At 36.3% G+C, this 23742-nt stretch overlaps 2 protein-coding genes and 1 non-coding gene across 3 annotated transcripts; 1 reads left to right on the forward strand and 2 right to left on the reverse strand.

Annotated features, from left to right (window-relative positions):
* The first annotated feature begins 5904 nt into the window (after nucleotides 1-5904).
* Nucleotides 5905-11718, forward strand: LOC113347573 (replication protein A 70 kDa DNA-binding subunit A-like). Its single transcript, XM_026591250.1, has 2 exons — nucleotides 5905-6369; nucleotides 9800-11718. Exons 1-2 carry the CDS (start codon nucleotides 6110-6112, stop codon nucleotides 10623-10625), a joined length of 1086 nt encoding a protein of 361 aa, XP_026447035.1. The 5' UTR covers nucleotides 5905-6109; the 3' UTR covers nucleotides 10626-11718.
* Nucleotides 11719-11810: 92 nt separating this feature from the next.
* On the reverse strand, nucleotides 11811-12415 carry LOC113347572. Its single transcript, XM_026591249.1, has one exon. It carries the CDS (start codon nucleotides 12317-12319, stop codon nucleotides 11951-11953), a length of 369 nt encoding a protein of 122 aa, XP_026447034.1. The 5' UTR covers nucleotides 12320-12415; the 3' UTR covers nucleotides 11811-11950.
* Nucleotides 12416-17918: 5503 nt separating this feature from the next.
* TRNAG-CCC lies at nucleotides 17919-17989 on the reverse strand. Its single transcript has one exon. It is a non-coding gene; the product is annotated as a tRNA-Gly (tRNA).
* Nucleotides 17990-23742: the final 5753 nt, after the last annotated feature.

Genomic DNA, 23742 nt, shown 5'->3' on the forward strand with positions numbered 1-23742 from the left:
ATCGAAATAAGTTTTTGGTTTCATAAGAGTTTTTTCTTTTATTTCTTGAGTTTTCATCAGCGAAATTGAATTTTTTTCGTGATATTTTATGTTGAAACCAATTTTGGTTTCATTTTTTTTTCTTTAGTTTTTGTTGAAACCAGCTTTGGTTTCATTTATTTTTCTAGTTTTTGTCAATGAAACCAATTTTTGTGTGTTGGTTGGAGGCGGAGGAGGAGGTGGTGGCGGTGCTGCGCGGTGCTGGTTGGTGGTGCCGGTAATGAAAACGAGAGTATCAAGCTCCAGCACCAACCACTGAAGACAGAGAAGTTATAGGGAATTCCAGAACTAGATGGAAAATATAAATTGAATTCAGAACTAGCAAGGAAGATATTGATTCAGCAAATAGAGTTTTCAGAAATTTTACAAAACAAACATTTGAAAGGCTTTTGGAGAATTGTTAATAAGAAAATGACACTAGAGATGACACTGGAACAATTTCAACTGCCATGATTATAAAGAAATTTATACTCATTGGAACTGATACACGTATCATTAGGAGAGGTAAACGATTAATGAGAAATAGAGATGGTATAACAAAACGGGACGGTGGTACGAAAACAGACATCGAAAGAATTTACGAGAAAATTCAAGATGCAGTATTTTGTGTATTAGGGATATGTAAAAAGGCATCCTTAGGGAATGCTTGTCAAATCGAACTATAAATAGAGCTGTCAAAAGTGAACTTAAGAGAAGGGTTACCATGTCAACGAATGAAATCATTCGATCGATGTTCTTAGAATGCTACCGTCAATCTACCTAAAGAAAAAAAGAACACCGTAGGAGAAAAAACCTGGAAAAAAAAATGATCTTTATTGTGGGGGTGGATATATGTAGAAGACTTTCATGTTAACCTTAAAAATAAATATAGAAAAGTTATATATACATACTTCTCCGGTGTTATAACTTCATCTGGCCTTTAGTTTAGTTTTTAATTTTATTTGTTTATTTCTTTTTTCCTGGTTTTCTTTAAGCATATAAGACTGTTAGATATGATTTAATTCCATGTAATTAGATATCTTTCCACTGAAGTAGTATGTATCCGTCGTTTGATTACAAACTGATTTCCATGAAATTATAGGGTCATTAAAATATGTTTTAAACTTAATTACATGAAAAGCCTTTCCTTATCTTTCACAGGATATTGATTCCATGGAATATTATTTCCATAGAATTATTTTTTTTCACATTATCCAACACAGCCGTAGCTTCTACTTTTCTAGTATTCCTCTGTCGCACCATTGTTGACCTTTTCATTTTAGGTTTTTGTCCTTCCAAAGTTAAACTTCATAAATAAGCAAGGTCATATTCTAAAATTATCCTTTTAGTTAAACTTCATAAATAAACAAGGTCATATTCTAAAATTACCCTTTTAATTAACTAATGTTATTAGATCTTAAAATAAAAAAATATGTATAATTTGGTACCCATATTTAAATTCTTTACATAGATGTTTTAAAATGCTTTCCAGCAATATCAAATTTACAAAAATCCTTGATAAGAGATTTTCCATTTATAAATTTTAGTTTTTATTATACATAAGGTTACAATTAGAAAAATACCTTAAAATATTCATCCCCTCCTTCTTGGCCAATGTCTTAAGAATTTTGCAAACTTGAAATTGATTATCCGTAGGGGACGAAGGGAGTTGCAAACTAAATACATAGATTTTAAGAGGATCTTCTCATACTTTTTATCTCACACTATCTAGCACTTTGACCACCATTTTTTTCCTTCATAAAGACCAAACCGTAATGAATTAAAAGATAATATTCTGGAATATGTTCTTCTTACGGTGTTTTACATACATCAAAAATATAAATGAGTGCATCCCCAAACGCAAAATATTACTATCTACCTAAGTTAATTCAAAGGATGAAAATAATGACTGATTTAATTATACGTTTCGGAATGTGCTTATTTTTGTAGGAAAGTAAAACTCTGTGTGTTAGAGCACTGCTCGGTCGAACTCGCAAGCGTTGCTATCTCAAGCTTTTTTGTCAAGTTTAGTTGATCAAAACTATATCTTGATTTCTAGTCTACTTATAGCTATGTCTCGGATTAGGATAGAAGTGTGTAGTTGAGCATTTCACTTCACGGCGTTGATCACCAATTGAAGAAGAAGATCTACTGAAGAGCTTGGGGGGAACTTAGAAAACAAAAGGTATGTGGAGACTAAAACTTATCTATCACTCAGAAGTCTATTCAATTCTATCTTCTAATAAGACTAAGTCGTATAACTATATAGACTTTGTGTTATACACATTTGAAATTTCAAGTCGAGTTTATCTCGTTTATATAATTCACGAAATACGAGTTTAAATATTAGAATGCTTCATCATCTACTTGACAACTTTATTTGTAAACAATTCATTTGTTGGAAACTAAATATTAAGTCAACAATATCATGTGAAAATTACCTTGAACATCTTACATGATCTGTGTGAGACATTCATTTGATGTTAACTCGGGATATTTCATATTGATCAAATAATCACTTGAAAATTACTTGAAGCTAGTGGTACGTGTAAGATTACCATGGTTGTCCTCTAAGGATGTTTCAAACCGATTAACGACAGTTTGAGAACTACTACCAATGTCTGGATACAACACAATATGCGTATTTAGTATGCGAATCGTGAAGTACTAGTTTGGGTTCAGAACTCTTGTTTGCGAACGAGTTTATCTGTGATGGGTCCGGAACTTTGGTTTACCAACAGTGTTTGAGAACGGAAAAACTAGGAAAGATCCGAAACGATAGTTTGCGAACTCAGTGGTTAGGTTCTAAAATCGGTAAGTATGAAAACTTGTTCATATACTCTGTATGCTAACTATTGTCTATACTCATGAAAACTCAGGTTCGTTTGCGAACTGAATCCCTTGGATTCTTAATGCTTTAAGGTATGCGAACTCAGTTTTCAAACTGTGGCATTATGTTCATGAATTGGTTCTTGTATATACTTTGTACACTTACAAACCAAGCCGAATATGTTTCAAATGCTTCATGAATATTTCTATGAGATAGTGAATATTTGAACAACTCTCTTAAATACATTTAGATACATTTTATTATCTATCATGTTTGGTTGATTATCAGATTGAGTCCAAAAGTGTTAAATGAATATACCTAAGCTAATTAAAGTGTTCATATGGATAACTTCGGTTAACTGTTACTGATCCAACTTGTTGTACACGTTTAGGTATGGTTCATCCATATCTGAATATAAGTAAATTTCATTTGTGTGTATCAAGCTAAAATATCTAATGACGGGGATTGATTTCTTATTTCTAAGAAAACTTAGCTTGAATCTTAAATCAGGTGTTCATCTAAGGGTAATTTCTTTGTTAATAAGCTATCTTTGCTTTGATTGTAAGCAACCCTGATTTGAAAGACTATATAAGGAGAATATCTAGCATCTACGAAACCTAATCCCGACACTCTCGTGTGTCCTAGTTGCAAACTAGAGTCGATTCTCTCTTAACATAGATTTCTAGTTCTTCTGAAAACCATTACTAGTTTAACGACTTAAAGACTTCGCTTGGGATTCGTGAAGCCAGGTCCAACTATTTTCTCTGTAGTTGTGTATCTGATCTTTCTTTTTTCTATGTTATTGAGTGTAATCTTCTCTAAAATTTTCTCTAGGTTTATCTCCTATAGGTAAGATATAAAAAGAAATCACAACAGTTTCTTCGTCTCAGACTCTTGTGATTCCGCAATAACTTCTTCTATTAATTAGTTAGGTTATTGTGAGGTGACTAATATTTATAGGCTGCTCTTCGGGAGTATAACACCGGGTTATTAGTTGAGTTTCCTGTTCACCTTGATCTTTATCTTAAGACGGAAACAACAAATATAATACACTTATCTGTGGGAAACAGATTTGTTTATAAGTCTTCGACTTTGGGTCGTAGCAACTTCTAGGCTGTAAAGGACGTCATCTTCGGGAATCAAGTGCGCAGGGTCTTACGAGATTCAAGAGGCGTAAGGAACGTGATTGTACCTTAATCGGTGTTAGACTAGGTTAAGGCTAAACTATATTCCAGTCTGAAGTTAACTTGTAGTAGGCTAGTGTCTGTAGAGGCTTAATATAGTGTGGTGTTAAAGTCTGGACTAGGTCCCGGGATTTTTCTGCATTTGCGTTTTCCTCGTTAACAAAATTTCTGGTGTTTGTGTTATTTTTTTCCGCATTATATTTTCTTTATATAATTGAAATATAATACACTTATATGTGGGAAACAGATTTCTATCTGTTTGATTTACTAATTGTTTTGAGAAAGAGATAAAGCTCTTTGATATCTTTCTTGATTAAGTCTCATTAAGTTAGTGCTCTCTGAATTATATTGGAGTTTATTCGATACAGATTTCCGAAAAAATAATTGGGTGTGGGTGTTGTATCTTCGCGTTTTCAAGACCAACTTATAAACTATATATTCATGTGAAATCAAATGAAACCCCGGATCTTTAAAATTTTATTAAAATCATTTTTAACTCTTTTTTTTGTTATTAATTTCTTCATGGCTCTTAAAATATCTAAATTACCTAAAGTCTTGACTTTTACATAAAATTATTTTTCTGAAAACGATCACTGTTTTGAAAAGATAGACAATCTTACTTTGCTCATTTTGATGCAGTGAATTCCATTAGAGAAACTTATGATTTATTTTCTATGAAATTTGTTCGTTTCTTGATCATAGTTGCACCAAAGTGACTGAAAAAATATTTTATCCTATAAAATCATCAATTATACTCCATGTGTCCCAAATTAGATGAGGTAGTTGTAGTTTTCACAGTTCTTAAGGCAAGGAGAAAAGGGAGTATGTTTAAGTATTTTTTACAATTATATCCTTATGGATAATAACTAGTAAAATTTAGAAATTATTTTATCTCTTAAACTATACTACGGTTTTTCGTAAATTTCATACCGTTGAAAAGCTATTTATTGGACAAAATTTAAAACCAACTAGCTCATCTAATTTGGGGCGGGTGGAGTATCAGTTTTGTGCTCGAAAGTGATTATAAGATATTCACGTGGAAGTACACCAAAATGCGTGCACACCCGATAACGGATTTAATCAACGGAAAACTGGTCATTTGTCCAAATATTTTTAAAACACGGTTCCAATGGACGAGTAAAATTAGTATAGGTGAAATGGACACAAAAATAAAAGCAAGGATGAAACTGGATTCATTCTGGCTTAAACTTAAAAAATAGCGAGGATGAAACTGGATGCATCCTGTGTAAATTAAAAATAAGAAAAAATATTTGAAAATGGGCAGGATGAAACTGTATACATTTGAAATATTTAAACAGTATCAAAATCTAGATGTCTTTTTCATCTAGAAATTGTTGATTTTGGTCTTTTTAACCAATTTTGTGTTTAATCAATCAATAGGCTAAACCCACACATTTTGTTGATAAAAGCACCCTTTCTCATAAACCCAACTCCCTTCACATACGAGTGCCTTAATAAATTTCTTAAAACCTTTAAAATACCCCTCTAAAAATCTATCTATCAATTCTATTATATAAAGGAAGACCCCTTGGGCACTGTTCATGAAGTTTTGTAGCTGCGAAATTTGGATTTTCAAAACTGCCCTTTTTTCACGCCCACATAAATTTAGTTAGAAAATGAAAGGGAGGTTATATCAGTAATTTTCTATATTAAACTTAAACATACACTTACAACCAGTGCTACATCAGGCTCTGCCCGCAAAAGTGAGGGCTCCATTTCCAGATTGCACGTGCGTATGCACGTGCGAACCAATCTTGTCCCCCAGAAAACGCAACATATTAAGGGCAAACTAGTCATATACACAAACTCTCCGTATATTTATCCCTATTTATCTCATTTCTTTCAAAACATCCGATTCAACTTCGCTCCATTTTTTTTCCAAAACCCTAGAAAATTTCTTCATCGTCTCCAAATTTCACAGATCTTCATTTTTTTCATTAATTTCATCTTCGTAATCTCATAAATCGAGATTATTCGTCGATTCTCATCATTTTAAGCTCAGATTCATCCAGATTCGTTCATTTCATAATCCAAAACCCATAAAAATTCAGTGAAAATGTCTGTGAAATTAACTCAGAATTCGATTTCAGCTATTCTTGGAGGCGATTTAAACTTAAAACCTCGAGTTCAAGTATTAGACATAAAATCTGCTGGGAAATCACAAGATCGGCTTCGATTACTTGTTTCTGACTCGGTTTCGACTCAATATGCCGTGATAGCATCTCAGTTGAATGAGAAAGTGTTCGATGGTGAAATTCGTAAAGGATCTGTGGTTCAATTGATTGATTACATGTGTAATACTATTCAGACTCGGAAGTAAGTTTTTCTGAATTCCGATCTAATTTTCTTTTTGATTTCAATTCTTTTAGTGTTACGATTCTTTGAAATTATTCTCACTTCGGATTATTACTAGGTTTAATCGGATATTGTGTTGGTTAGAAAAGAAGTTTCTATTGTATTATTGTGTTTATCAGCTTAAGAATCTAACAGATTTTGTTAGCGTCTGTTTGTGCCTGCCGTTTGATATTGGTTACCGAGCTGTATATCTGTTAGATTTTTTAAATGATTTGTGAACTAGGGGTTTTGTCCGAGATTTTGTTGGTTACATTAGAAGATACATGGAGTTAACCCTAACTGAAGTAAATGGTGTGATTTTAGAATTTGTTGTTATTGTTTTTATCATGACAGTGGTTGTGATTGACTCTAACCAGCTAAGAATCTCATGGATTAGGTTTTGGCGGTTGTCTGCCTGCCTTTTTGATATGGATTACTAAGCAGATACATGTGTGTTAGTAAATGTGTTAAGTACTGGTGAAGATCCTGTACAGAACCTGAAGGTATAGTTGAGCCGTAAGTTGTCTAGTTCAGGGTGGAATTTGTGTAAGCAAGCAAACTTAGTTTGTAACTGTTTTGTACGTGTTCGGAAATGTTGGGGATTTTTCCCTTTTAGTTATATTTTATTTTCTTAGTCTCATCATTTTGAGATTGTTCACAGATTTCTCATCAGTTTAGCTCTAGTGTCTTCAAAATCCATAATATTCTGTAAAGTTAACACATAATGCAACTTTAGCTATTACTGGAACTGATACGAACTTAAAGCCTCTAGTTCAAGTATTAGATATGAAATCTGCTGGTAAATCACAAGATCGGCTTTGATTACTTGTTTCTGACTCGGTTTCGACTCAATATGCTGTGTTAGTAAAACTCAGTTGAATGAGAAAGTGTTCAATGGTGATATTCATAAAGGATCTGTTCTTCAATTGATTGATTACATGTGTAATATTATTAGAATCGGAAGTAAGTTTTTCTGAATTCCGATCTAATTTTCTGTTTGATTTCAATTTTTTTTGTAATGATGTTCACTCCTAGGTTTAATCTGATATTCTGTTGGTTAGACTAGAAGTTTCAACTGTATTATTGTGTTAATCAGCTAAGAATCATTGTCGGTGTGTGCCTGCCGTTTGATATAGATTACTATATTTTGTGAATCGTATTTTGAATGCTTGGTGAACTATTAAGCAATGTAAGGAGCGAAGTTAGTTAGAGAACACGGAGTTAAACAATGCTTTATTCAGTTTGCTAGAGGTTTTGTCGGAGATTGTGTTGGTTGGATTAAAAGATACCTAAACTTAACCCTAACTGAAGTAAATAATGTGATTATCGAATTTGTTTGTTGTCATTGTATATTGAGTTTATCATTAGTGGTTGGAATCTTGTGCTTGACTCTAATCAGGTAAGAATTTCATGAATTATGTTTTGGTGGTCGTCTGCCTGCCTTTTGATATGGATTACTAAGCATATACATGTGTGTTAATAATGTATCAAGTACTGGGGAAGATCCTGTACAGAAACTGAAAGTGTAGTTGAGCCATAATTTGTCCAGTTCAGAGTGGAATTTGTGTAAGCAACAAAAATTTGTGTGAAGATATATTTTGTACCATGTTCAAAAATGCTGGAGGTTTTTCCATTTTAGTTATATTTTATCTTCTTAGTCTCATAGTTCTGAGACTATTCATAGATTTTTCATCATTTTTTCCTCTTCAAAATCCATAAATTCAGTAAAAGATGTCTATAGAGTTAACACATAATGACCTGCTGGAAAAACACAAGCTCGGCTTTGAATAGTTGTTTCTGACTCGGTTTCGACTCAATATGCTGTGTTAGCATCTCAGTTGAATGTTAAAGTGTTCAGTGGAGATATTCGTGAAGGGTATCTGGTACAATTGATTGATTATATGTGTAATACTGTTCAAAAACTGGAAGTAAATTTTCCTGAATTCCAATATAATTTTCTGTCTGATTTCAATTATTTTGAGATTAGTGTTATCAATCTCTGAAATGATGCTTAGTTCCATTTACTAAGAGGTATTATCTGATATTGTGTTGGTAAGACTTGAAGTTTCACTCTGTGGGTACATATATAGACTGTATTGTTGTGTGTATCAGCTAAGAATCTAACAGATATTGTCGTTGTGTGCGTCCCGTTTGATATTGATTACTAAGCATGTATAATTGTGCGTAATTTTTTGAATGCTTGGTGAACTATCAACTAGAATTTGTGTAAGGAAATAAAGTTAGTGAGAAAATATGGAGTTAAACAATGCTTTATTCAGTTTACTGGCGGTTTTTTCCTAGATTGTGTTGGTTAGATTAGAGGATACCCAGAGTTAGCCCTGACTGAAGGACACAGTGTGATTATATAATTTGTTGTTATTGTGTGTAGCATCAGTGGTTGTGATCGAGTCTAACCAGGTAAGAATCTCATGAATTAGGTTTTACCGGTTGTGTGCCTGCCTTTTGATATGGCCATATGCGATTACTAAGCATGTACATGTGTATTAGTAATGTATTAGCTACTTGGGGATATCCTGTACAGGCTACAAAACCGGAAGGTGTAGTTGAGCCATAATTTGTCTGTTCAGAGTGGAATTTGTATAAGCAATCAAAATTAGTGTCAAAACATGCTTTCTACCACGTTTGGAAAATCCGGGGATTAGGTTTTACCGGTTGTCTGCCTGCCTTTTGATATGGCCATATGCGATTACAAAGCATGTACATGTGTATTAGTAGTGTATTAGCTACATGTGTAGTGAATTTTTGAAATGATGTGTAGTTCAATTTACTAGTAGGGTTTATCTGGTATTGTTCTGGTTAGCTATAGACTATTGTGTGTTTATCAGCTAAGAATCTAACAGATTTTGTCAGTGTGTGCCTCCTGTTTGAATATAGATTACGAAGCATGTATATTTATGAATAATATTTTGAATGTTTGGTGAACTATGAAGTAGAATTTTCTTAAGGAAGCGAAGTTAGTGAGAAAACATGGAGTTAAACGATGCTTTATTCAGTTTACTATCGGTTTGTCCGAGATTGTGTTGGTTACAGTAGAAGGCACCTAGGATTCACCTAACTGAACATGTGATTATAGGATTTGTTGTTATCGTCTTTATCACCAGTGGTTGTGAATCTTGTGATTGACTCTTAACCAGCTAAGAATCTCATGGATTAGGTTTTGGTGGTTGTCTGCCTGCCACATGTGTGTTGCTAATGTATTAAGTACTTGGGGAAAATCAGATTGGAATTTGTGTAAGCAAACAAAATTAGTGTGAATACTTGTACCATGTTTGCAACAGCGATTCTTGGAAATTATAAAGTTAATATCTATTGAGCTTCTTAGTTTTATTTGGAAATGCTGGGGACTTTTCCTTTTTGCTTTCCTGTTTTGATATTTACTTGTTTTGTACAGGATTATTCTTATACTGAACATGGAGACTATTATCCCTGAGTGTGCAATAATTGGGAACCCAAAAGTTATGAGTGAACCTCAAAGTGCTCCATCTGATAATAATGGTGGATACCAGCCCAGGATTAATAGTAATATGTCAGCCCCAACTGGTAATAGCAATACGACTGCAAACTTCCGTCCTACTGTACAACCTGCATACCAACCTCCAGCACCGAATTACAGGAATCATGGTTCCATTGTGAAGAATGAAGCCCCTGCTCGAATAATCCCAATTGCTGCCTTGAATCCTTATCAGGGTCGTTGGGCAATAAAGGCCAGAGTAACTGCAAAAGGTGATCTCCGCCGCTACAACAACGCCAGGGGAGATGGCAAGGTATTCTCGTTTGATCTCCTTGATTCTGATGGAGGAGAAATTCGTGTGACCTGCTTCAATGCTGTTGTTGATCGGTTTTATGGTTCTGTTGAGGTTGGAAAAGTTTATGTTGTATCGAAAGGAAGCCTCAAACCTGCTCGAAGAGACTTCAACCATCTCAAAAATGAATGGGAGATATTCTTGGAACAAACCTCCACGTTGGAAAGATGTGAAGATGAGGACAGTGCAATACCACAACTGCAATTTTCTTTCACGCCAATCTCTGAGATTGAGAATGTGGTGAACAATTCCATACTGGATGTCATTGGCATTGTCATAACTGTCAATCCATCGGTTCCTATTACGAGAAAGAATGGTATGGAAACACAGAGAAGAACACTGGTCTTAAAAGATGGATCCAGCAGGACTGTCGAAATAACTCTATGGGGTGAATTTTGCAACAAAGAAGGTTGAGCGCTTCAAGAGATATTTGATTGTGGGTTATCTCCAGTTTTAGCTGTTAAAGCAGGTAAAGTAAGCGACTTCAGTGGGAAATCAGTGGGGACAATTTCATCTAGCCAACTCTTCATCAATCCAGATTTCCCTGAAGCTCATACATTGAGAAATTGGTTTGACAGAGGAGGTAAGAATACTGCTGCACTGTCCATCTCTAGAGACCTGAGTCAAGGAGGACCAAAAAATGAGATACGTAAGACAGTTGCACAGATTAAAAACGATGGTCTCGGAAGGGGAGAGAAGCCTGATTGGGTTACTTTGAAAGCTGCAATATCTTTTATTAAGACAGATAGTTTCTGTTATACAGCTTGTCCATTGATGATTGGAGATAGGCAGTGCTCTAAGAAAGTAGTCAGTACAAGTAACAACAGATGGCAATGTGACAGATGCAATCAAGAGTTTGACGAGTGTGATTATCGATATCTTCTTCAAGCTCAAATACAAGATAATACAGGATTAACTTGGGTCACAGCTTTCCAAGAAACAGGGGAGGAGATCTTGGGTTGATCAGCTAAGGAGTTGTATCAGCTGAAGAACGAACAAGAAGATGATATGAAGTTTATGGAGCTAGTTCGCCAGCGTCTCTTCCATCAGTTCATTCTCAGGCTTAAAATCAAAGAAGAAAGTTACGGGGAAGATCTGAAGGTAAAGGTAACTGTTATGAAGGCAGAGAAAGTGAATTTCTCAGCTGAGAGTAGATATCTACTTGATTCTTTTTCAAGAGTTTCTGCATAAGGTGCAAGCTTCCCACGTTGGTTAAAATGGGTAGCTTAGGATTGTAAGTAAAGACAGGAGAAAGGCGTGAAACTAAACATCAACAGACACAAATAAATGGTAACAGTTACTAATCATCAGCTCTACTTTTCAGTGAAGATAAAACCTAGCAGGGAGTTACAAAGTGCAGTGACAGATTCCTTGAAGGTTTTTAAACATTTTGATCTGTGTTTCAGTTTTCGTTTTTATTGAGAGAAAATTTAGAGCTATTGAGAATTTTAGATTTGCAGAAGACCTTTTTTGCATTTGAATTATGTATTTGTAATTAATTATCGTCGTTGAAATCTATCTGTTTAAGCTGTTATCTCCCTATCTGTTTCATTTCGTTTCGATAAACTGAGATCAGTTTTTATATGTATGATATGTTATTGGATTGTGGAAACCGAATCTCTGATTTCATATCTTCAGATCAAATTACAGGTAAGAAAACATTAAAGAGAGAATGGAAATACAGAGAAATGGTAGCTAAATAACTGCATCATATACTTCGAAATTGCGAATTTTGTTTTTCAGGCACGTTTAACAGGGTCGAAGTTGGAGACACCGATGACAGCACCAAGGATTGCAGTAAGAACGGTTCCACCAGCAATGATACTGTACAAGAAATTCTGAAGAGAAGGAGAAAGATCAGAACCAGCTGCTTCAGCAACTTCAGGGATAACCATTGTAGCTGTAAGAGTTGCAGCAGTCAATCCTGCAATAGCTTTCTCCTTAAGTGATGCCTGAACTCTCACAGAGCTTGATTTCTGTGCGACAACGATAGACTTGGACGACTTCAATGGTAATGGGTTGAAGAATGTTTTTGTTGCTGGTATTTTCTTCTGGCTTGCAGATGTTAATGGCATTGCCATTTGAACTGCCATTGAAGTGGATGCCATCTGATCTCTCTTTTACACTTGGACAAACAAAATGTGAGTTTTTTTTTCTTTGTTGCAGAAGAAGTTGAGGAGAGGAGTAGATTAGATGCAGAGAAATGTTGCGAGAGGCTGATAATCTAGATTTCCAGACACCATGGAACTCTCTCATTGGCTTACGTGTCTGCTTCTCAACCCGGGTTTGGAAGATAAGGTTATCTAGACCCCAGTGGGTTTGTGTCATTTTGCTGACCCTTCTTCTCAATATATAGGTTTTGATTTCACACTCAATGTAGGCTCTCATTAGCTTTCCCTGTCACATTTCTGAGCCTATAAAACGAATAATCTGACAACTGACTCAGACTGAGTCGGAATCCGAGTCAGATCTAAATGCCAAGTCAGATGAAAGCTGTTAAGCATATTGCAGAGAGTCTTCCTCAAGACTCTCAACTGAGTCAGTCAATAACCAAAAGTAACAACACCAGTTAATAAGCTTTTAAGCCGTTCTTCTTGTTAGCTATAAACTAGTTCAAGTCTTTCGGTCTGTAAAACAACCTTTGTGTTATTCTGTAACTGTTTTTGGTTTATCTCTTAATATAAATAAGAGTCCTATCTCCACAAGCCTTTCTGTGGAAGATATTCACCAAACAATATTCTGACTTGGTATCAGCCTTCGATCCAGTCGCTTCCGCACATATCAATCACCTACCAAAACAAAAAAAAAAGAGAGAAATCTGAAAACACAAAATCACTAATGGCAGATACAACAACAACTCTCAAAAATGTTCAGATACATCATCTTGTCACCTTGAAGCACACAGAGACAAATCACCATCTGTGGAAAGCACAGTTTAGACCCATACTTAAAGGGTATGATCTGTCAGGTTTTGTTGATGGCACAAAACCAAAACCACCACGTACTCTTCCTGAATCTGAAGATGTAAATCCAGCATTCACAGCTTATGAATCACAAGATTCATTGATCGTTGGTTGGCTGAATTCAACCCTTACACCTGAAGTTCTTAGTGCTGTCTCAGAACTAACTACTGCCAAGAAAATCTGGGATAAACTCGAAGCTGAGTATGCACCAAAAACATTTGCTCATCAGAGTTGCCTCAAAAAGCAACTCCACTGCATGACCAAAGGTAACAAATCCTTGAAAACTTATCTCAATGATGCAAAACGTTTGTTTGACCAGCTAGCTGCTTCTGGTTATATTGTCTCAACTGAAGCAAAGAAACAGTGTATAAGCAATGGATTGAATCAAACTTATGATCCAACCGTCACTGCTCTTAGCACTGTTGAAGGGATGGATATCCATACCTACACCTCACACCTGCTCTCATTTGAAATGCGAGTTGAACAACAACTTGCACAAATACAAGCTCCTGCTGCCAACTTTGTTGCCTCTAGTTCCACTACGACTACTAAGAATGAACCACGACGATTCAACAACCAAAATCGTGGACCACCTCCTCCAAATAACAATCGTCGCCAAATGCCGCACAACAGAAGTCCAGCTAATGGAGAAGTATCTTGTCAGATCTGTAAAAAGCGCAATCACACAGCGGATCGTTGTTGGTTTCGTTATGACCAACAAAAAGTTCCTCAGCATAAGCCTCCGACAGCATACCTTGCTTTTCCTGGTGACTCTTCAGGTGCTCAATGGGTCACAGATTCTGGTGCTACTCACCACTTGACTGCTGATGTCAAGAACTTATGTATTCCACATGAGTATGATGGCATTGATACAGTTAAAGTTGGTAATGGTAATACTTTGCAGATAGCTCATATTGGCAATGCTGTCCTTACTTCTAACAATAGGAAGATCTGCCTGAATAATGTTTACCATGTGCCAAAAATAAAAACAAATCTTTTATCTGTTCATCAATTTTGTAAGGATAATCATGTTTGTTTTGAGTTTCACACAGATTTCTTTGTTGTGAAGGACAAAACCACTGGAGCTTTGCTGCTAAAGGGGAGGAATGAGAATGGTTTGTACGTGTTAGATGGAGTGGGAGACTTAAATAAACAAGCAACTTCCTTTTTCTCTGCAAGCATACCTATCTGGCATCAGCGGCTTGGTCATCCTATGCTGAGCACAGTTTCTAAGATAGTTAATAAATTTTCCCTTCCCTTTTTGAATAAGAATTTTGGTTTCTTCCACTCCTGTCACATTAGCAAGAGTAAGCGTTTACCTTTTTCTCGTAGTGCAGCTGAATATGCACCACTAAGTCTTGTTGTTTCAGACATATGGGTCTCTCCAAAATATTCAAGAACTGGATATCGTTATTATTTATTAATTATGGATGCTTTCTCTCATTATACCTGGGTTTTTCCTATGATAAAAAGATCAGATGTGTTCCTTATTTTTACTCAGTTTCATAAGCAAGTTGAGAATTTAACTGGTCATAAAATCAAAGTTTTTCAGTCTGATAATGCTCTTGAATACAAAAAACTCACTTCATATCTAAACAATTCAGGTATACAGCATCGATTTTCTTGTCCTCATACTTCTCCTCAAAATGGTCTTGATGAGCGTAGAATCAGACATGTTACAGAAAGTGGTCTAGCCCTATTGTTTCATGCTAAACTTCCATCAGAATTTTGGTCTGACGCTTTCACCACTGCTTGTTATTTAATTAATAGATCACCAAAGTCGTCTGCAGAAGGAAAAACTCCTCTTGAGCTTCTCTACAACAAAAAGCCAGATTATTCTTTCCTTCGAGTCTTTTGTTGCTTAGCCTACCCATGTCTCAGACCATACAATTCACACAAACTAGATCCTAGGTTTTCACCATGCATTTTCTTGGGGTACAACCCATCTCATAAGGGTTATATGTGCCTTCACATTCCTACAAATAGGGAGTATATTTCTAGACATGTTAGGTTTGAGGAATCGACATTCCCATTCTCTCCTCCTCCACAACAATCTCCTGAGGTTAGTTCTCCAACTCAATTTACAAGCACAGAGTTTTTAAGTTCTCCTGTGTTTCAGTCATCCCCTGCTGTTACTGTGCAGCAGTCGCAGCCATTGGAGCCTATTTTACAAGCATCTGCTTCTCCATAAGCTTCTTCTCATGGTCACAACAATGTGTCTCCACTGCCTTCAGATCTTTCAGCTAATATGCAACCGTCTCTGTCCACTGCATCACCTGTTATGCAGTCCCAAGATATCACGCAGCAGCAAGGCCATCAAATGGTTACTAGAGCCAAGTCAGGAATCACTAAACCAATCCAAAGACTATGTCTCACTGCTTCAAAACACCCGCTGTGTGACGCTGACTTCATGGAACCAACTTGTTACTCCAAGGCCTGCAGGACTCCGGAATGAAGGGATGCCATGGACACTCAGATTAATGCATTACTCAGGAATGGCACATACTCTCTGGTACCATATGAAGCAGGTATGAACATAGTTGGCTCTAAGTGGGTTTTTCGTATTAAAAGTAATCCTGATGGCTCAGTTCAGCGTTATAAGGCTCGTTTGGTTGCTAAGGGTTTCAACCAGCAAGAGGGTTTAGATTATGGGGAAACTTTCTCACCTGTCATTAAACCTTGCACCATAAGGGTAGTCCTCTCTATTGCAGTTAATAACAAGTGGCCACTGCGTCAGTTAGATGTTGAAAATGCATTTCTTCATGGGATTCTTGAAGAAGAGGTTTATATGAAGCAGCCTTCTGGATATGTTGATCCAAACTATCCAAATCACGTCTGTAAGTTGCATAAGTCCTTGTATGGACTTAAGCAGGATCCACGTGCGTGGTTTTCACGTCTCAGCAATCATCTTCTCAAAATGGGGTTTACTGCATCCATTGCTGACTCCTCTCTGTTTATTAAAAAATCTGGAGCTTCTGTTGCCTATGTGCTGATCTATGTGGATGATATCATTGTCACAGGCTCGGACTCGACCATGGTGGATAATTTGATTTCATATTTGGGATCTGAGTTTGCAGTGAAGGATATGGGTAATTTATCTTATTTTCTGGGTGTTGAGGTTTTACACCAGGGGAAGTCCTTAGTCCTGTCACAAAGAAAGTATGTCTCTGATCTGCTGCGACGCACAAAGCTAGATGGCATCAAACCTGTGAGCACTCCTCTAGCAGCCAACGTTAAAATTCAGAAGCTTGGTTCTGAGAAGTTTACAGATCCTACACTCTATCGCAGTGTTGTTGGTGCACTGCAGTATCTTCACATTACACGACCGGACATCTCTGTAGATGTCAATAAAGCTTGTCAGTATATGCATGAGCCTTATATAGAACTTTGAGATCTAGTTAAACGAATCTTGCGCTATCTGAAGCACTCCATAGACTATGGGTTGTTTTTTACACCTGGTGGAGATTATACGCTAAATGCATATAGTGATGCTGACTGGGCAGGAAGTTTAGATGACAGGAGATCCACTTCTGGATACTGTATCTACTTTGGCGGCAATCTTGTATCTTGGAATGCACGGAAACAGAAAACTGTTTCAAAATCATCCACTGAAGCCGAATATCGTGGTGTTGCAATTGCTACCTATGAACTCATATGGATTCAGTCTTTGCTCGTTGAGTTAGGTGTTGCAACTCCAACACCTTCTCTCTGGTGTGACAACATTGGTGCTACATATCTTGCTGCTAATCCTATTTTCCATGCTCGTACAAAGCACATTGAGATTGACTATCACTTTGTACGGGAAAGAGTTGCACGCAAACAGTTACATGTTAAGTTTGTCAGCAGTCGTGATCAACTAGCTGATATCTTCACCAAAGGATTACCCTCACCAAGATTTCAGTTCATCAGACACAAGTTGAACATTCGTCAACTCCAGTACAACTTGAGGGACGGTGTTAAGCATATTGCAGAGAGTCTTCCTCAAGACTCTCAACTGAGTTAGTCAATAACCAAAAGTAACAACACCAGTTAATAGGCTTTTAAGCCGTTCTTCTTGTTATCTATAAACTAGTTCAAGTCTTTCGGTTTGTAAAACAACCTTTGTGTTATTCTGTAACTGTTTTTGGTTTATCTCTTAATGTAAATAAGAGTCTTATCTCCACAAGCCTTTCTGTGGAATATATTCACCAAACAATATTATGACTAAACCAAACCAGGCAGGTGTTCGTAACATGACGTTTTAGCCAAATCCAATGCCATTTCCACCACCTTCTTGCGCAAACACTTGATGCAATCAAGTCCATTTGATATCGGCTGCGCAAACACTTGATGCAATTATGTCCATTTGATATCGGCAACTGCTAGTCATAGTCTGGTGGGAGGCTGCCCTGAGACAGAGAATAAATGCCAGCAAAAACAAATAAAAAAACAAAAAGATCGGTCAGAAATCAGAATGCCACAGGTTGTGATGGCCTTAGATCGAGGGAAAATGGTAGCCAATAAAAAGAAGGTTGCGCATCCAGGGAATCGAACCCTAGTCAGTACCGTGGGAGGGTACTATGATACAACTACACCAGATGATATCGGCAAATGTTAGTCATAGTCTGGTGGGAGGCTGCCCTGAGACAGAGAAGAAATGCCAGCAAAAACAAATCAAAAAACAAAAAGATCGGTTAGAAATCAGAATGCCACAGGTTGTGATGGCCTAAGATCGAGGGAAAATGGTAGCCACTAAAAAGAAGGTTGCGCATCCAGGGAATCAAACCCTGGTCAGTACCGTGGGAGGGTACTATGATACCACTACACCAGATGCGCTTCTTGACGTAACGGTAAAAGAAATAGAAAAGCCGGTCATTTAAAAGGAAATAGAGACAATGTAAGATGAAAGCGGAGAGAAATAGAGTAGGGAAAATTATTTAAATACCCTCAAAATAACATTCCCATTAGGGTATTTACAGAAACAGCCCTACTTCCATATTTATGTTTACAAATCTATCTCACCGTTACAACGAATTTATAAAATAAACACTTTTCTGTTAACCTCAGGGTTATGTCATCATTAAGAGTTAAGTCAGATGGTTAAGTTACCTATTTTTCCTTGAAAACCTAGTAAAATATAACTAAACTACACTGGATCTCATTTAGTACCTGTCATTTTCTCGATGAGTTGAGTTCTTCTCCTCTGCAACTACGGAAAAGGGTAAGTTTCAATTATCAATCTTCTTTGTCTTATTTTTTTCGTAAATGGTTTCCTTCCCTGTTACTCCTTCTTGATCACGACGAGTTATTGAGTTCAATCATTTGTTTCAAGAACCCTAGTTCTTACATTTGATATTTTTTTTCATGAACCCTAATTTGAAATTGGGGATTTCTGTTCAGAAAGTTACTTTTTTCGGTTTTCATTCGATTTTATCCTAACCAAATTGAGAATTTTTCCGATTGGTTTCTGAAACCCTAATTTGCAAATTGTTCATCAAGTTCACTGATTTTGAATCGATGATTAAAGGGTGTTTTATGTATGATTTATCAGTAAAGATGAATGGGGATTTGGAAAAGATATCGTGGTTACGAATGACTTTGATGGTTTTAATGGAGTAGTTTGTGAATTGAAGCTTGCTGGTGGTGGTGGTGTTGTTGTGGCTGCTTGGTGCTGCTGGTGAAACGGAATAAGTTCAGGATTGTTACACGGAAATAGAACTTCAACCCGCATTCAGGATCGTTGCATCACATTTCCTAGAAGGGTTCACCGCTTCCTCTCTTGGGTTTAGCCGCCGCCACTAGAGAAACGGGCGGGACGGGGCTGGCTTGTGACCAACCCGCGGGTTACGGGTTAATACAAGCCTAAGCTTGCGGGTTGAAAATCTTCACGGGTGGTCATTTATCCGACCCGCACCCGTCCAGGGTAAAGCTTGCGGGTGCTCACGGGTTAACTGGTTTAATCATCTGCAAGACCTGATGCCGAATTACAACGACACAATTTAGGCTCTTCTCGGCATCAAATTCTTGTCTACAGGCTTTGTATTCTTCTTGTCTTCGAAACCCATATGAATCCTTGGCAAACACTCATCGGACTTGTAGTTTGCCGACACTGAACCTTGGAAGAAAACTGATTCAGACTTGGATGGCAAAACTGGTCGTGGATGGAGCTGTGGAGAGATAGTCGTTCAGGCCTTTATACAAACAACCTGTGTGCGTTTGGTAAACTGGTGAAGTCTATGTACCGGCTGCATCCTGGAGATTTCACAACTCCTTCCCTGCAAGGATTCACATTCAACACACACATTGATAATCATTCATCATATCAGAACTCAGTGTCTCTTCTCTAATCTCTATGTTGATCATCTATTTCAATGGCAGGAACATCGATTTCTTCCCTGACTCTTGGCTTGAATTTCACCCATAACAGCACAAATTCTCGAAATGTTCTCTTTTCTTTTACTTCCAACTTTCAGTTCAGCTGAAACCCATCTTCGATTTCTTCTCAAACTCGTCATATATTACCTGGGAATCAATGGCAGAAAGTTGTCTTCTTCTGCATTTCCGGTTCTAACTAAACCCAAAAACCTTGTCAATTCCATTACAAGCTCCGTGTTCTTCTTTCATGTGTTAACTTGTCCTAACCCATCGAGCACACCCCCAATGAACCATGGTTAGCCGACGGGAACCCTCTTGGTAGTGAAGCCGAAGGATGCCATCAAATTCGGTTCATCTCAACCCCCAATTCTATTGTTTGTTGCTTCTTTCATGGGGCGATGATGTTGCTGTTGTGCATAATCCATCAAATTCCTGTAAGGATTAGAAATGGTTTCAACGATAGACAACGAATCGAGAACTAAACCACCTTTGGCTACTGTTAAACAGATCTTAAGGATAACCATCTTTATTATATTTCCCATGTTTGATTAGAAACTAAAGCACCAATTTCTTCAGGAATTTTAAAAATTGGACTACCACCACCTATGCTGTGGATCCAATTGCACCCATTTCAATACTATCACCACCAATTTCAGAAGTAATTCTAATACTTATACTTTCTGAATTCATAATCTTAACTACACCATTTTCATAATGAGAGATGGAGTGGATTAAAGAAAGAAGTTGATATACCTCCTCTTTTTGCTGAAGAATTTGCAAACTGATAGATTCCATTTTTACAAAAACCCTAGAAATTTCTCTTCAGTTCGATCTGTTTAGGGGGTCTCGATGATTTTATCAAGTTATTTGTTGATTTAGTTAACTGTTTGTGGTTGTGATTGTTTAATTTGGGGGTATAACTGGTTAACCCCAAAATTTGAGTTTATCTTCTTCCTGTTTCTAGTTTTTTGTTTCTCTGTGGTGCAAAATATGAAAGAGGGTGAGCAGAGAACCTAGTTGAGGGGATGACGGAGAGGATAGGTAAAGACGAGTACGGGCCGGGTTAACCCGCGGGTTTCACAGTACGGGCCGGGTTAACCCGTTTCTTCACAAGCCACTAATTATACAACACGCGCCCGTCTTGTTTAGTTACCATCCGGGACGGGTGCGGGTTTTCATGGAACGGGACGGGCCAACCCGCAGGTTTTGGCTTGGTTTGCCAGCTCTAGACGCCACCACCACCACCATTACTTCTTCATCACCATCACCTCAAGACAACAACTGAGGAAGGGTATTTAGGACAAATTCGACTATTTTTCTCAAAACAGTTAAGTCGGATGGAAAAATACCATTTTGTAATCACTAATTAAAGTTGTGATCATTTCGTAAAACCAATTAGGAGAGTGTGATCATTATGTAAAACACCCTTCTCATAATAGAGTTCAGTTGCAAAACGGATTTCTTACTCTTGGAAGCAAGAAAAACACATCCTCGATAGGTTCATAGATAGAAGGTGATTTGGTTGTACACACATTTGCTTCATCGAATTCAAGCACTCATATGGAAGAGAAGTCATCGAAATCAAGCGCTCGTAACAAAGAGAATCCATCGAATTCAAGCACTAGTATATTCCATCCCTGTCATCATCGAGCGAGGTCGTTTCCAATATCAATGTTCCGCAACGGAAATCATGGGGTTGATTATTATAAGAATATTAATGATGGGGAATAGTTAGTAAGTATTAAGGTTATCATTATGTTTAAACAATTCTTTATTACTCTTTTTGTGTATTTTTTTTTTTTTTTTTGGAATTTTTCTCTAGTGTTGTTGAGTTTCGAAATTAGATCTTTGGTTTATATTTGTTTTTGTACACATTACCAACAATTTCGACTTTCTTTTTAGCCCCGATTAATACTTTTTTGATGAATTAATATTGCATGATATTCTACTTGCTTCTGAACCTAAATGGTCTCGTCACATCACACACATCGATATCTTTATATCTTGTGCAATATTGATGTAAATACTTGAATAACCATCATAAATAATATGCAATTTGTATTTTGTGTTCTAGGAGATAAATTCACCGGTACATAACTTAAATACTAATGAAAATTGGCAGTACACATATGATATATACTAAAAAAACCTAGTTTATGTTGATTAATATGATCAAGCGTCAAACGGTGCATGTTTGATAGTTTTCTTTGCTTTAGCTAATGTGAATTAACAATACATATCTGTTGTACTATAAAACCTAGTTAGTTCTGGATAACATGATCTGTCAGTGTATATATAGTAGTTTCTTTTCTTTTGACAGTGTAAATCAGCATTACATATTGTAGTGAAAAAGACCTTGTTTATTTTGGCCAATATGGATCATAGTTGCATAGTTTTTTTTGCTTTTGGCAATATAAATTAGCAGTATTATATATGATGTACTGAAATTTTTTAATTTTATTTTGATTAGTATAACCCGTTAGTGCATATACAATAGTTTGTTTTTGCTTTTACTAGTGTGAATTAGAATTTGGGTGTCCACAAGAGTTTGGAAAAGGAGTCCAAAAGATCTTGAGAAATAACAAACAACTCCAGTTAAAGATGCAGAACAAAAGCGTCTCTGTAGCATGTAGTATGAAAGATGCTTCCACCAGAAAAAAAAGATGAAAATCAGGGCATGAAACATCTTACTTTTTTCGTATCCGACAATAAACATACGATGTACTTAGAAAAGTGGGTTTGATTTTGAATTAGCTGAATATAACAACATGAAAAAGATCCTAAAACATGATTTCTAGTTGTTTTATTAGTTTTTTCCCTTTAATGCAGTGAGAACAAACTTTAGATATAACTGATTCCTTAAAAAGTTTTAAAGATAGATTTTTTAGTTGAACCTATGAATGTGAAGTGATCCCATATAAAAGCTTTTGTGTCATGATTCAAAACAAATTATGTACTATTTAAATTTCTGTGAGTCAACTTTGTTTTTTCTCCATTTTGAATGTGCAAACCAAAGAAATTTTCCATTTGTGAAAGCTTTTATAGTTGTTTAGAATCATATCGAGAAATAACATTAGGATCTCCTCTAAAATGCCCATCAAAACATATTAGGAACCATTGGCAACGAAAATAACATTCTACTGTTTCCATAACCTTAACATTCCTCCACTTCATCTCTTAGGTTTTCAATACATGAACATCATAAGGATAATCCTTTATTGTTCATTTCATTCTATCTTTACACTCGTTGATAAGGTAAATAATTCTTTCATGCAAGCCATCTACCCCAGCCACCCATTATAAAAAATAAATCTGTTTCTAGTAAACAAAAGTTCCACCATTATTATATACAGAATTTCAATTAACGGTTCCTTTATGGTTTGACTGTTATGCTTTTTCAGTATGAACATCAACTATAATATCATTTTTTTGTAATTGCAATATCAAACAAAATGCTCCAATGTTTGTTCTGTATGCAAACAAAACTAACATTTATAGACCATTTTAAAACCTCAGCTCCCTTATTTGGAGATGGCCGAGTTCACGCATACAACCTTTTTTAGAAGTAAATATAACTAAAAAGTAAAATTTAATCGATTGTTTTTAAAGATTAAAAATTTGTTTTTCCATCGAGTGTTAAAATGTAATTTTTTTTCTTTTCGCTTTGATGTTTATTCTTTATAATTATGATGTGGTGTTTAGTATGTAGTTGTACAAGGTCTAATGTTGACCGTAAAATTGTACCATATTGCACTAATTGCGCCTAAACTGAACTGCAACATCTATACAACATTTGTACTTGTGCACTACCAAATCGTTTATGAGAGCAAGTCTCATGGTGGAAGAGTTCCATCTTCCATCTTTCACACCACCTCAGTATTTGGAATTGTGGATGGAAGTGCAAATGTAGTGGTGGAAGAACAAAATGCTAATCAAGATAGTGTTTTACGCTAATCAGAATAGCGCTTTACGCTATTAAGATTAATGCTTTATTTTTTTCCAGCCATTAGATTTTCAAGGGCTCGTTTTAAATCTACGGAAAAAAGAACGCTATTCTGAATAGCGTTGAGCGCTATTCTGATTAGCGCTTTCCGTCTTCTAGTGCGCTGTTCTGATTAGCGCTTTCCGTCTTCCAATGCGTTATTCTGAATAGCATTTTACGCTAAACTGATTAGCACTCCCATGGATTCCACGAGACATCCCACGAAACCATT

Source organism: Papaver somniferum, chromosome 2 (assembly GCF_003573695.1).
Source record: "Papaver somniferum cultivar HN1 chromosome 2, ASM357369v1, whole genome shotgun sequence".
Taxonomy (NCBI): domain Eukaryota; kingdom Viridiplantae; phylum Streptophyta; class Magnoliopsida; order Ranunculales; family Papaveraceae; genus Papaver; species Papaver somniferum.

What these genes read in the sequence shown, in the direction of transcription:
- LOC113347573 (XM_026591250.1), top strand. Translation starts at nt 6,110, where the DNA reads ATGTCTGTGAAATTAACTCAGAATTCGATTTCAGCTATTCTTGGAGGC. An exon ending in AATACTATTCAGACTCGGAA is followed by an intron (nt 6,370 to 9,799) that starts GTAAGTTTTTCT and finishes TGTTTTGTACAG; the next exon opens with GATTATTCTTATACTGAACA.
- LOC113347572 (XM_026591249.1), bottom strand. Translation starts at nt 12,319, where the DNA reads ATGGCATCCACTTCAATGGCAGTTCAAATGGCAATGCCATTAACATCT.